Raw genomic sequence first — 13410 nt, forward strand, 5'->3', positions numbered from 1 at the left:
TCTAAGATAAATACTTTAAGGTAAACAGCTTTAAACTATAATGTCCAATACTAGATTGTATATTTATTTTATTTATTTTATTTTTATTTTTCTATTTATATCCTGCCTTTTTCACACAAAGGACTCAAGGCAGCTTACATCTCCTCCTCCATCTTATGACTCTGCAATTGTCCGTACATATTGATTCTACAAAGCTTTGCCACTGACAAAGCTTTTATATCCAGGTAGAAAGTAGTGACTCTTTTCTGTATCTTAAGGCAGTTGACATATGACAATGGTTTTCTGATTATCCTAGACATGCACAGGATCCTCTCTGGGCTTGCCTAATGTCTTGTTTATATGAAATAGTACCTCCATAAATGCGATGCATAAATAAATACCATATGACAGCATTACCAGAATAGAAAACTCAGTGGCTTCATATTAACTACTCACATAGGTCATACAAATAAGTATATCTATGAAAGATCAAGCTAGGTATGAGGATTTAAGTGTTGGCCTTCAGTTAAATATGCCAAACTAATTACAGAATCAGAAATAAGGAGGGAAAAAGTGAAAACAATAGGAACTACTTTAGATTTGTTTTAAAACATTGTTTATTAAATTTTCATTTAGTTGGAATGAGTTGGACTAAGCATGAATTTCCTATAGTTGGTCTATAAGAAATTCTAATCATCTAATTAACATGAAACGACTAATACTGCCATCTGGTATTAGGGTATTTATTTTTCTCCATGCTAATATAAGTAATCAATGACTGCTACTGTATTTGTAAGTATTACAGCTAATATTTAAGGCAACAACACAAAAGACTAGGCACAAGTCCAAAGGTGATCCTAAATAACCCTGAAACAATTGCACAGTGGAGCTGCCATTATGTATGAAATGACATACTCTCTGCTACCTGTGCTGATCTCATCAATATGAATTAGTCTTTGTATTAGTAGTTCTGAAAAGTGGATGTTAAGGAGCAAAACTGTAAAGAGACAATTTTATTTTATTTATTATTAAAACATTTTTATGCCGCCCCATTCGCCGAAGCCTCAGGGCAGCTCACATCATCAAGTTAAAATAATTATAATATAAATTAAAAATATAAATATAAAATTAAATTAAATTAAAATACAACAAATTGCTTTTAACATGCATTCATTTCTTAGAATATGTCCTCCTTCATGGTCTCTATGCATCACAAATACATATTTACAGAAAGATCACAAATACATATTTACATACAGAAAGAACATATTTCTGGTAACCCAACCAATTTCATTTGAATACTCATCTACCATTTGGGCAGCATTGCCTTTAGGCCTCTCACTACTAAAAAGCCTTCTGTACTTTAGGTCAGTGCTTCTCAAAATAAGGATTAGAACCTACCTGTGGATCTCGGCCAACTTTCAGATCCGTTTCAGTGCTGCAGACTGCCTAGTGCCTATGTGACTGCCCTGTGGCATAGCTACACAATGTGCAACTCGTAAGCAACTATGGCAGCAGGACTTAGGTAGAGAGCAGGGTTAAGATTTTTAATATTTTAATAAACTGGGAAGGAAGTTAATATAAAAGCAGCAAGGGGAAGGAATGAAAGAAGCTCAGCACTGGGGTATGCTACAAGTTAAATATGAAAGAAGAGAAAAGAAATAATAGATGGATATGAAGATAATATAAAATAAACTACTTTTCTCTATTTAGAGAAAATATCCCCAAGTTCTTTGGGCTGGTTGCTACATTTTGAATACTGAGAAAGTATCATGACCAAAAAAACACAGCTAGCATAATGAACATGGCTAGTCACAAAGTACTCATTTCCTAGAAGGCAACCCAAGACAATATTAAGTAGCCAAATATTATAAAGTCGGGGGGGGGGAGCTGAGTATCAACCAAAAACCACTACTTTGAACCCAAATAAATGGCAGCACTTTGTTTTGCAGCATAGAAACCTACAGTTAAAAGAAATAAAACAGTCTTAAATACAATGAAAATCAGGAGAAAGGAAGAACCTAGTGGGCACCAAGACACACATTCATTAGCACATTTCTGCCCAGGGATGCATGAGCAATCCAGTTTGCAGGCACAATCTGTCAGATTTCCTAAGGCTGGCACCCTGCTCTCTGGTCCATTTTCTTTGCCTCGCACTGAACATTCATGCAGGCCCCCAACAGGAAGCAAGTGTGTGAGGGCAGCTCACACCCATGCTGCCCACACACTTGCTGTGCACGTGGAGCACTGCTTCTGAATATGTGATTTGCAGGCTTTGTGTATACTTTATGTTTATTTTATTTATTTAGAAAATTTCTATGCCGCCCCATTCGCCGAAGCCTTGGGGCGGCTCACAAACATAAATAACTTCGATAAAATAATATAAATTAACAGTATAAATTAAGTCGCCCTGGCCAAAGAATAAAATAAATAAATACTATTAACAGTTAAAATGACATTTGAATAAAAAGGTCTTCGCCTGGCACTGAAAAACAAATAACGATGGTGCCAGGCGGACTGCTCTCTTAGTGCAAAGAATTGTGTATTTTATGTAAAGAAGCTGCTAAAGTTCCCAAGCATTTGCAGACTTGATCTTGGCTGGGCTCAATTCCTCAATTCCCAATTGTGGGAAAAAGTTCAGCAAGTTGGGATTCTGACTGAATCTTTGCATCCCTGTTGCTGCCTAGGGGTATCATGCTGGAAACTCACACTTAAGAGTTTTCGGGTTTGCAAATTGTCAGGTCTGCAAATTGTTTCTTAAATGGGGATTCTGAAGCATATTACATCAAGAGCTAATCTGTGTATTTAACTTGAGGAAAACGAGAATTCCCAGGTACAAGGAAATAACAGAGAATTTATCAATTTTCAAAGCAGGATTAGATATGGATAGAAAATGCCAGCAATAATCATTTGATTTTTTTCAAATTCTGCCTCCAATTACTACCACTGTATAACTGATAGGACTCAGTAATTTTCAGTTCTCTCAATTGGACCTTCGGGATATAAATCTGAGAACCTCAGCTTTAGGCTAAAGAACACAAACTGTCCTTAAAGAATTGTTGAAATCTCATATGTAGTGAGGCTTACTTCATAAACTTTAATAAAGTAATTTTGTTAGCTCATATAATGAACTAGTTTCCAGCATGAATAGGTTTAGCAAAATCTAAGGAGTAAATGACAAGAAGCTATGATCAGCAGGGTTGTCTGGAAGATGCTTGTGCTGTGTGCCTTATCAGGTGGTGCAAGACCAGAGCCGGGCAGCTGGTGGCAACTTGCATGGCGTGCTGAGGGGGCAGCGGTGGCAGAAGCAGTGGTATTCTCAAAGCTGCATATAAGGGCAGCAACTCACGCTTAGCCTGCTCTTCCCGCTTGCTCAGGGTTCCTGCTGCTGTCACCAGGGGAACTGAGCTGATCATAGCAGGAGGAAGGAAAGAGCTGGCACAAATCAGTTCTCCTGGCAATGGCAGCAGCACTGAGTGAGCAGGAAGAGCGGGCTGAGCTCAAGTTGCTGCTCTTATATGCTGCCCCTTTGCAGCTCCTTTTCAGGGATTTTTTGCAGACTGGCAGAAAATCTCCTGCGGGCTGGCACCAGTCCACAGACCAGCGGTTGAAAACCACTGGTTTAAAGAAACAGAAAAGAAAAACTTGGTATACTTAAGTTCTATTTTTTACTTGCAGCTTCAGAATAGTTTTGAGTTCATTTATCTTAATGCTAAATGTGCAGTGAAATAAAACCCCTTTGCTTACTTTTCAAGCTTAAAGAGAAATCAACACAAGCAAGTTCATTAGTGGGGGAAGTGCAGAGATGGCACAAATATTGGAAGACATTATTATGGGCAAAAAGGGAATATACTTATTAGAGACATAAATAGCCAGAGGATGTAGTGGTGTTACAGTTTTCAACTAGGACTGAAGAGATTCCACTTTACTGTGAGTATCACTGGATGAGGCTCAGTTGGTAGCCTTCAGCCTAATCTACTTCATATAGGATAAAAAGAGTTGAGGGGAGAGGAATATGGATGCCTTGAAATTCTTGGAGAAGCAATGGAATATAAAATGCAAGAAAGAAATAATAGTTCTTTGTGGTATCATAGATATGGGGCCTGCATGGAGCCCCACTCAGGAAACTTCTATAGCTGATGAATTTCTGTCAGAAACCTTCCCCTACTGTCCTCTTGAGCATATCCCTAGTAGGTTGTCACCTAGTCCCTCAATTCTGTTTGCCAAGAGGAACTCTTCTGGTTATTCACACCTCATAATAAAACTGCTGAGGTGTTTCTTCTTCTACTTATCTTTCTGTTCTCTTGTTCTTTCCTCTCCTTAACTCCTTTTTGATTTTTTTTGGGAATAATCTGTCAAAGATTATTGTAGTAAAAACCTCCTGCACTGCACTTTTTTCACTTGTAGGGGATAAAGAAAAAGAAAAGAAACTGAAGGCAACAGTGATCAGGCCAGCAATGGAACCAAAGCTGAAGTTGTCTAGCTTAGTACTGATTGCTCTATTAGCCATACCAGCCCTGTGCCAATGCTTGATTTGTAGACACTGCTCCAAGTGGAATATATATAACTGGCTGTAGGGGGCAACCCTCTGCAGGATCCTGCACTGATTGCATCTGTGTTAGAAGGCAAGATCAGAGAGATGTCACCAATTCTAGTGCTGACATGGAATCTGACAGATCACTGGGATAGCTCTTCCTATCACCAGGGTCAAGGATCACCCTATCCTCAAGTCAGAGACATCGTACATCTAGGGTATACAAGAAACAGATCCTGCTTTCAGTCTGAAATAGTTGTTTGAACTGGGACCCACCACCTTGATGCCACTACTATTAGAATGAGCTGCATTCTGGGTATGGTGTGCAGACACTGGATACCTGTTACTGCGATTGTTCCTGTTATCTAAGACCCGTCTCTCCTAATCCATAGTGATGCACACAAATGGTTATGGTTTCTTGGCTTTCATGAGACCAGATATTCTTCCTGGTACCACCTGTGGTCCTCCTGTTGTAATGAATAAAACAGGAGGACCACAGGTGCATGGCATGGCATCACCAATGCAGCAGTTGATGCAGACGTTGGTCTTGTGAGTGATCATTTCTGTCTTGCTGTCATCTTCTGCAGCAGTCACAGATTGTGGTTTTGTTCATGCAACCGTTCTACATTCAGCCACTCTAAATGCTATTCCTGGATTTGCGCTTGGCCAGTACTAGACCACATCATCATTTCAAATTCCTAAGGTATTTGTGTATCCTATCAAAGAACATCCCAGCTTGTTTTCACATATGTCCCCATAGTCAGTCACACAATCAGTTCCTATGTCTTTTTCGTTCCTTGAACTGACCACTTCATAACTGGATGCAGCAATGGGCAATCAGGACCTGGCTTTCCCTTCAGGCCAACTTTTCAGGGCAGGTACTCTATATAGCACAGTCCCTTGGCTCAGAAGTGCAACAACTGGTTGTGAAGGGGAAAGATTCTATGCTTAACATGGTTATGCACAGAAGTGTCAACTCCTTTTGTGATCCTTTTAAAAGAATGTTACAAAAGCCATCCAACATCTTGGAAAACTCCATCCACTAGGGCTCCAATATCAAAAAGACTGGAAAATATAGGGTGAAAGAGAAAAAAAGTGGACTTTCTATTCACATGCCCACCCCTAAATATCTCATAGCATCTCTTATGGGAAATTAGGAAGAGCTTGCTGCTTCTCCCATGAAAATGAAGGGCAGACTTTTGGATCTTACGGGCTGTCAAATTTACTCCTCAGCATGCTGGGTTTATGAATCTTTAGTGATTAAGAAGTGATGTTGCATTATTAACTGTTCTTATGGAAAAAGGTAGGAGCAGTTACCTGAGTATAAGAAAGAATTACCTCTCCTCCCAGCAAATAATCATGGTTAGACATGAAATCGTGTTGCCAAGGTGAATGTCAGATCCATGGCCTTGAGGTGGCTGCTAGAGGACACAATTGAGGACCTTCTCTTTAATGGGGAGGGTCTGTTTAACTACCTTCCCATTCAGAAAAAGAATGGGGTTTAAAAGCATCCCCAAGTGGAGTACATTTAGGTGGAGTGTGATCCTACTAGTAAAAGCTTAGAGATGGAGGCTCACCTGATGATGTACCAGATGCAGGGGTAGTACTGTCTTCTGTGCAACTTCTGTACCCTGGTTTTTCTGTCTCTTTAGACACTCCAGATGAAAGGATGCTCTCCGACCTGCAAAGCACATGGAGATGATGCTAATTTAAGCCATTTTCACAATATGAGTTGGCAGTGGAACCTCTTGTTATGAGGCGAACAGGCTCCCTATACTGTATTTGCCTTGTGTAACTGAGGGGCAGGGGCATTTCTGGAGAAATTAGAAGAGGATGCTCATTGCTTCTCAACCCAGCTTTTATTTCCTGCAACTATGATTCTTGACCATTTTCATTTTTAGTCTACTTTTCCCCAATCATAAATAAGCTTGAGGGAAAATAGAGCCAGGGGCATTTGCAGAAGAAAAAAAAGTCAACAGGCACATAGAAGGTTAAGCACCCTTAGCTGATTCTTCTTAGAAATCCTCACCTGTCCTCTCCTGCCTCCACATTCAAATTCAAATAATATTGACAAATATAGTTTTGGGATCATATCACTCTTATATCAAATGTCATGTATTTTTCACTAAGATACTAAGGTCTGCATTATATAATACCGTGCGCGCGTGTGTGTGTGTGTGGTGTTAGAACATGACAGAACATTTCACCATCCCAGTTGATTTAGATACAGAAAATCAGCATGGCAGGAAGAAGTGTAGATGGAATCCCTGTCTGCATGCTAGCAAGTTCTCCTGTCTTGCAAGCTTCCACCTGCCATCTGGAATAAAATGACTTAAGTGAAGTCTTTAATTAGCATTATTTTAGGCTATCTGTAGAGATAAAACCCCAAAGCAGTGTATGGAATAAAACCATATAAAATACAATAGACAATAAATAAAATATACAAACAGATACTATAAAAATTGTGAGAATAAGTTACACCAATAACTGCAGCTCAAAGTTTATGGGAAAGCCAGTGAAAACAGGTGGGTTGTCAGAACTTTCCTGAAGTCCTGCAAATAAAAGGCCTAACCAAAACCCCAATGGAGGCTGATTTACAAGTATTTATGGAATTTATCCCACTTAGATTAAGGGTTTTATATCAAAACATCCAACAGCTTTACTGTATGTTTCATATATACCTGTCAAATTGACAGAACCCCAATATATGAATATCCACATGTGTGTGTTGTGTGCATGTATATGCATACACAGATAAAAGCAATTGTGGAAATATATACAACATCTGCACAGATCTAGCTTCATGCTTTTCAAAGAAGTAAAGTACATAGCAAAAAGCAGAACTTGCACCCTTTAATGGAATTTACAAAAAGTATGCATTGCATAACATGGTGGAATTATTACTTAGTGATGAGGAATGCAGGAACCCAGTCTTTGGAGAGTGTTGGATGTCTTCCCCTTTCTTTTCTTCAAGTGGAGTTAGCTGTTTATGTTCATCATCTTGGTATGAGAGCCTGTAATGGAAAAGTACATCTTTAAATAAGTCCTGCCTCACAACTCTGCAGGAAGGGTACTGCTCCCTCCTGCTTCAGACTGCTGTTGGTGATTGGCCCCCTGTGCAATATTGTTTTAAAACACCATTGTTTTCTTATCATACCAGTGAGTTAATGGAAGATTCAGATGCAATGCCAAACCACAGTTTGCCTATACAAGCACAAGCTTTCAAGAAGTCCTGGACTTGGGTGTCCTATCCCCCTCTCTTATTTCCTCACCCAAACTAGCAACCCACCAAAATTAGGATCAGAAACTACATATACTATGGAAGGCTAGAATAGGAGCTAATACAGACATACAGTCTTGATTCCCCAGCCTGGAGTTACGAAGGGAAAATATCCTGCAACGACAATCTTACAAATCTCAAATCTGCAATAATTGAACTGAAAACTCACATTTCAGTGGATAGTAGGCTTGGTTCACTGCAGTACTCAGCTTCTTCGTTTAGTTGCTCATCATATGTTTCCTCTTCCTGAGAAGCCTCCTCCTCACAAACAATAGCCACCTGACTGTCTCTGGAACAGGATCTAATAAGCAAAATGACATGATGATTCATACTTAACATAGTTTAGAAATGCAACATGCACATCACACACAGGTTATGGTATAATGTTCACATCTTCTCCCATAAGCACTGGTAAGTAAGAACTGTTTTTAAAGCTCCCAGATACAACAGAGATCTCAACACTGGGTTTAGATCTGCTTTGCTCAGGGCTTATATATGTGTTACCTCTTCCCTTTTGCTACCATACCAAGATGTAATTGCTGAACTACTTGCCTAAGGCAAATCTGAACTTTATCTGGTCCCTTCAACCTATAATTGGTAGAGCATTTTCTTAGTCTTACATTGCAGGCACTGTCCAGTCACCAGGAAGAAAACAAAATAACTTCATTGTGAATTAATATACAGTAGCCTTGTTCAGGACTCATACCTCCATACTTAAGGATGGATTGAGAAGAGGGGCGGGGGGTGGGATCAGGACCAAACTGGATGTACTGTTGGAATACTATGATCAGTCCTATGACTGATCTCCCATTTACAAGGAAAACAAATTTGAAATGTACAGAGCAGCAATGTGATAAGAGGTTGTTTAAGCTTCCCCCCGCCCCACCCATTCTTTGACATGTGGAGGAAGAGTACAAGTTCCTATACTTCCCCAGCCTCACAAAGTAAATAGCAGCTGTGTGTATAATTTTGCTCAGGAAAACAACACAGAGAAAAATTAAACTTTCTTTTTGTTACATTTTGCAGTGATACATTCCAGGCTATTTATTTATTTATTAAAAGATTTTCTATCCTGTCCTCTACAGAATGTGGCCATGGTTAGCATGTGGCCATGCTACTTATTTTCATTTTTTTGGAATATATGTATTAGAAATGATATATTAGTATGATGGCTATCAATGTATTTTGTATTAAGCCATTGCATTAATAAAAATATAAAACGAACTCTGAAACAAACTCTGTCTAGAATCCATCCTGTCTTATAGGAACCAGAGGAATGCTTTCTGGTTACAAGGTGATTCAAATGTGCTCTGGAGAACTACATAAGAACATAAAAAAGCCATGCTAGATCAGAGCAAAGGACCATCTAGTCCAGTACTCTGTACACACAGTGGCAAACCAGCTGCCCACAGGATCCCGCAAGCAGGATGAGTATAAGACCTCTGCCTGCCAAGCTCCTCAGCACCTTTGGTAATAGAGTTTGTGTGTGTTTGTGTGTGTGTAATGTATAGCGCATATATATATATATATATATATATATATATAGAGAGAGAGAGAGAGAGAGAGAGAGAGAGAGAGAGAGAGTAAAATATAGAACACAATAGAATATTAAAGAATTACTTTATAAGTAAGCCCATGACCTACATGAGTACAAATCAATATTTTATCTACTTCATTGAAAGTGGTAATTATTTGTTTTCCATGACACAATAAGCCACAGTGGGTTATCAGTGTGTTTCAGTGTAGCTTGTCATGACATTTGAACCCTACATAGTTTCTTCAGTGTGGTTTGACAAAAATGAACAAACTACCTTGCAAATTCATGAGTTATTGTTGAATTATTTTGTATGCCTTGTCATGACATGTGAACCCAACTTGATGCGTTGTGAGTGGCATGTCATAAGTAGCTACAGAACTGCCTGGTCAGAGCAGCAAAAAAACATGGCTACTCTTCACCATGTTGCTACTATGACTTTGTCAGTGCTGTCTGACATAATTCATTTGCAGCTGTTTAAAATGAATATTTTTTCAGTGCTTTGGAGTTGTGCTATTTTCCCTTTGTTCACAAGTGTATACATTCACCTTTCAGTTTTGTTCACAAGTTCATACACTGTTCACTGTTCACAAGCACATACATTTAGTTTCCAGATCAGTATTGCAAGTGTAGATGTTCCATTTGTCAGTTTCATGCTTCACTGTATCATGCCATGAACTAACCCTTGTTCGCTTCCTCTCCTCACTCTGGTGCTTCCCTTGACCCTGAACTCTGAAAGCAGCAGCTGAAGAGGTTGAAGTTACTGGAGTGGGCTGATGTACTTACTGTACAAATGGATTAGCAACCAGCAGGAGAAAAAATGAATCCATCTGCAAAGTAAAATACATTCAGACTCCAGTAATAATTACACTTGTCCCACTGTGTCCATTTCATTTAGCTGCTGCTTTTAGAGTTTGGGAAAAGGGAATAAGAAACTGTTAAGTCTCGGTTCGAAACAACACAGTGAGAGGATGAAGCCGATTTCAGATTTCAACACAGAGAGAGATAAAAGGATCTGTATTGCTGGTAAGTCAGAGTAAAGTAAATAGAGGACAGGCAAATGTGCACACTTGAGAATAACAGAATTGTTTCATTTGAAGAAACTATTTGCAGAAAAAAATAAAAGTTGCTAACAGAAAAACTGCATAGAAAGGGAGTGACTTTTGGAGTGGGGCAGGAAGCCAGCAAAGTCTCCCTTTGCAGGGGTAAAGATAAAGGATACTGAGATATATGCACAGAGTGGACTGGAAGACAAAGGAGGAAACAAGCATCCAGTTGTCTGCCAGGAATAACATGGCCGAATGGGAGAACAACAGAGCCAGTGTAACTTATCATGATATGTGAAGTTCCTCATTGTCTCCCTTTCTCAGTAGGCCTGTTAGCACTGAAAATAAAAGGCTTAAATTTAACATCAGTTCACATATTAACTTGTATGCCAAGATAAACACCTACCGCCCCAGAGTTTCATAATAACGCATCCTACTTCATCAGGGAAGCGTGGGAAGAAAAGAAGACAGACTCAGGAATATAGATGGAAAGGAAGTAAGAAACACATTAGATGTAGGTTTTCGGGAGAAAGCAGACAAATGAAACAGTTCTATTTGGACAGCATGTGTATTGCCCAAAGGAACCATGATTATGTTATGATCTAATTTCAGTTACCATGATGTTACCTCATCCAAAATGGAAGAACAAATTACAGATAATACTTGGCATTCCTTTTGTGATCTCAACAACTAACATAGGTCTTTACTGCAGTGAATTGTTTAAAATGAATAACTGAAACGCAAGAGAGCTTTCTACACCAGCATTTGCCATATATTTACTTCAGTGTAGTAAACAGAATATTATGCCATCTAAGGTTAAAGGCCAGACTCTACCAGTTTAAAGAAGAGATCTCAAAATAGTTGAAGAGCCATATTCTCTTAGTAGGAGATGCCCAGGTATGAATAGTTTTCACAAAGCAATATAGATTTCATCTCAACTTGATAAGTATCATGTCCCTTAAGTCTTCTTTCCAATGTCTATTCCTCACCACAAGTGTTAAACTCCATGGGTCAGATAATGTTTGGAAGTAATGCCTGTGTTCCTTTTTGCCTATGTGGCCTACAATTTTCAAGAAGGAAAGGAATGAGAGTGGGAGGATGTCACAACAACAAAATTAAATAAGGATTTTTTGTGTGTGAGCACAGCCTTTGCTTGTAGTTTCCATATTCACATACATACACATGTGTGCACACCCCTCTGTGTTTTAGGTATAGAAAGAATGGGCATTGGCTTGATACAGTGTACATCAGCATGATAATATGAATAATATTCATATGTATTTTTCAGTAAGTCAAAGCATGTGCCTCATTGAAAATTAAAACATGTAAGGCAAGCTAGTATTAGTATTCCTCTAATATAAATGATTAGGAGGAATGGAGTTTGGGCTGATGTTGACTGCTAGGGACCAGCCATGATTCAGATAAAACTTTTAACCATTAAACTAGAAAGGGTTTTGCCTCTGGTCTTAAGTAATAATTATCTTATTACTAATACTTATTTTGCTATATTCCGTATCTATACAATGATATATACATGTGTATGTATATATACACTGCATTATTATATATACATATACATGTTCTATATACTATGTAAGAGAAATGAAATATATTTCAAATGATATGACAATCATATCAAAGTCAAATGATTGATATTTATTTTAAAATATAAAAATAGACTTGTTAGTGAATGAATTAGTATCTGTTATAGATTCATATGAGTAAAGTAAGTAGTGCTATATTAATGACAAATAACAGAACTACTACTACTTCCGGTGTTCTTTACCTTCTGCAGCCAAGCTTCCAAGGAACTTCCTGGATCTGTGCAGTGGGTGACAAAGGAGCGCTGTAGCTTTCCACGGTGCTGACAGTGGTGGGATAGCTTGGTGGATTGGGAAAGCGGCTCAGGGCAGTGTTGTTGGCATTATTGATGTTAGCATTGGAGCCTGATGATGAGTAGCTGCTTGGCGTGAAGGTAGAATCCACGAGCTTCTCATGGGATGGGGATTCAGGGTCTCCTTGGTTGTTGCTAGATTTATTGATGTGCAAAGGGCGCTGCGTAGTGAATGTCTGAGGGAATGGACTTCTGCCGTCACTTTGGTAGTAGCCAACGTGATTTCCAAACAAACCACCAGCTCTCTGTTAGCAAAATAAGCATATTTGTGATGAATAAGGCAAAGGGCCACTTCAGAGGAGCCTATTTTTTTGAAGAAGTACAATATTGTTCTTTGGTATTTGTATTATCAGCTTATATTTACATTGCAAAATGCAAGATAGCATAACTTTTCCCTGTCAGTATCTTTCTTGAAGCTTTTTCTTGTTTTATAGAAAACATTATAACTCTTACCAGTAAGAATAGTCAAGAAAAATAGTATAATAAAAGTGAACAGGAGGGAAAATGATGGAACATGGAAATTCAGGATTTCACTACAGGATCCAGAATTTCCTAACAGAGATATGAGGAAGGCATCTCATTGCTTTCTCTCTAGCTTGCTCAAAAAGAAAGGGAATAATCACATAATCTAATATTAATGCTATATTAATTTTAATCTTTGCAACCCTCTCTGAAAGCCTCAGTAGGCTGAAAAGTGGAATAAACATGCTATAAATAATTACATAAATCAAATATGAATTTACTAAGTACCTTAACCAATCCAATTAGTTTTACTGGACACAGAACCACTGATTGGTTCAAAATTGAGAAAGGAGTTCGGCAAGGTTGTATACTGTCGCCCTGCCTATTTAACACATATGCAGAGCCCATCATGAAAAAAGCAAGGACAGATGAATCAAAAGTTGGAATCAAGATTGCTGGGAGAAATATCAACAACCTCAGATATGCAGATGATACCACTCTCATGGCAGAAAGTGAAGAGGAACTAAAGAGCCTCTTGATGCAGGTGAAGGAGGAGAGCGCAAAAGTTGGCCTGAAACTCAACATTAAGAAAACTAAGATCATGGCATCCAGTCCTCTCACTTCCTGGCAAATAGATGGGGAAGAAATGGAGGTAGTGACAGATTTTATTTTCCTGGGCTC

At 38.7% G+C, this 13410-nt stretch overlaps 1 protein-coding gene across 26 annotated transcripts in view; it reads right to left on the bottom strand.

The window, feature by feature from the left end:
• The window catches only part of CACNA1C (calcium voltage-gated channel subunit alpha1 C), a 536805-nt gene that overhangs the window by 6754 nt on the left and 516641 nt on the right, over nucleotides 1–13410 (bottom strand). For 18 of the 26 annotated variants that reach the window (XM_044416952.1, XM_044416950.1, XM_044416960.1 and 15 more), the window contains 5 exons: nucleotides 12160–12512; nucleotides 10780–10809; nucleotides 7963–8094; nucleotides 7418–7527; nucleotides 6091–6194 (listed from right to left, as the gene is read on the bottom strand). In XM_044416952.1, coding sequence (XP_044272887.1) covers nucleotides 6091–6194; nucleotides 7418–7527; nucleotides 7963–8094; nucleotides 10780–10809; nucleotides 12160–12512 — 729 coding nt within the window. The remainder of the gene's footprint in view (nucleotides 1–6090; nucleotides 6195–7417; nucleotides 7528–7962; nucleotides 8095–10779; nucleotides 10810–12159; nucleotides 12513–13410) is intronic. The other 8 variants (XM_044416974.1, XM_044416973.1, XM_044416969.1 and 5 more) reach the window with 2 other exon arrangements.

This window comes from Varanus komodoensis, unplaced genomic scaffold (assembly GCF_004798865.1).
Source record: "Varanus komodoensis strain SLA01 unplaced genomic scaffold, ASM479886v1 scaffold85, whole genome shotgun sequence".
Classification (NCBI taxonomy): domain Eukaryota; kingdom Metazoa; phylum Chordata; class Lepidosauria; order Squamata; family Varanidae; genus Varanus; species Varanus komodoensis.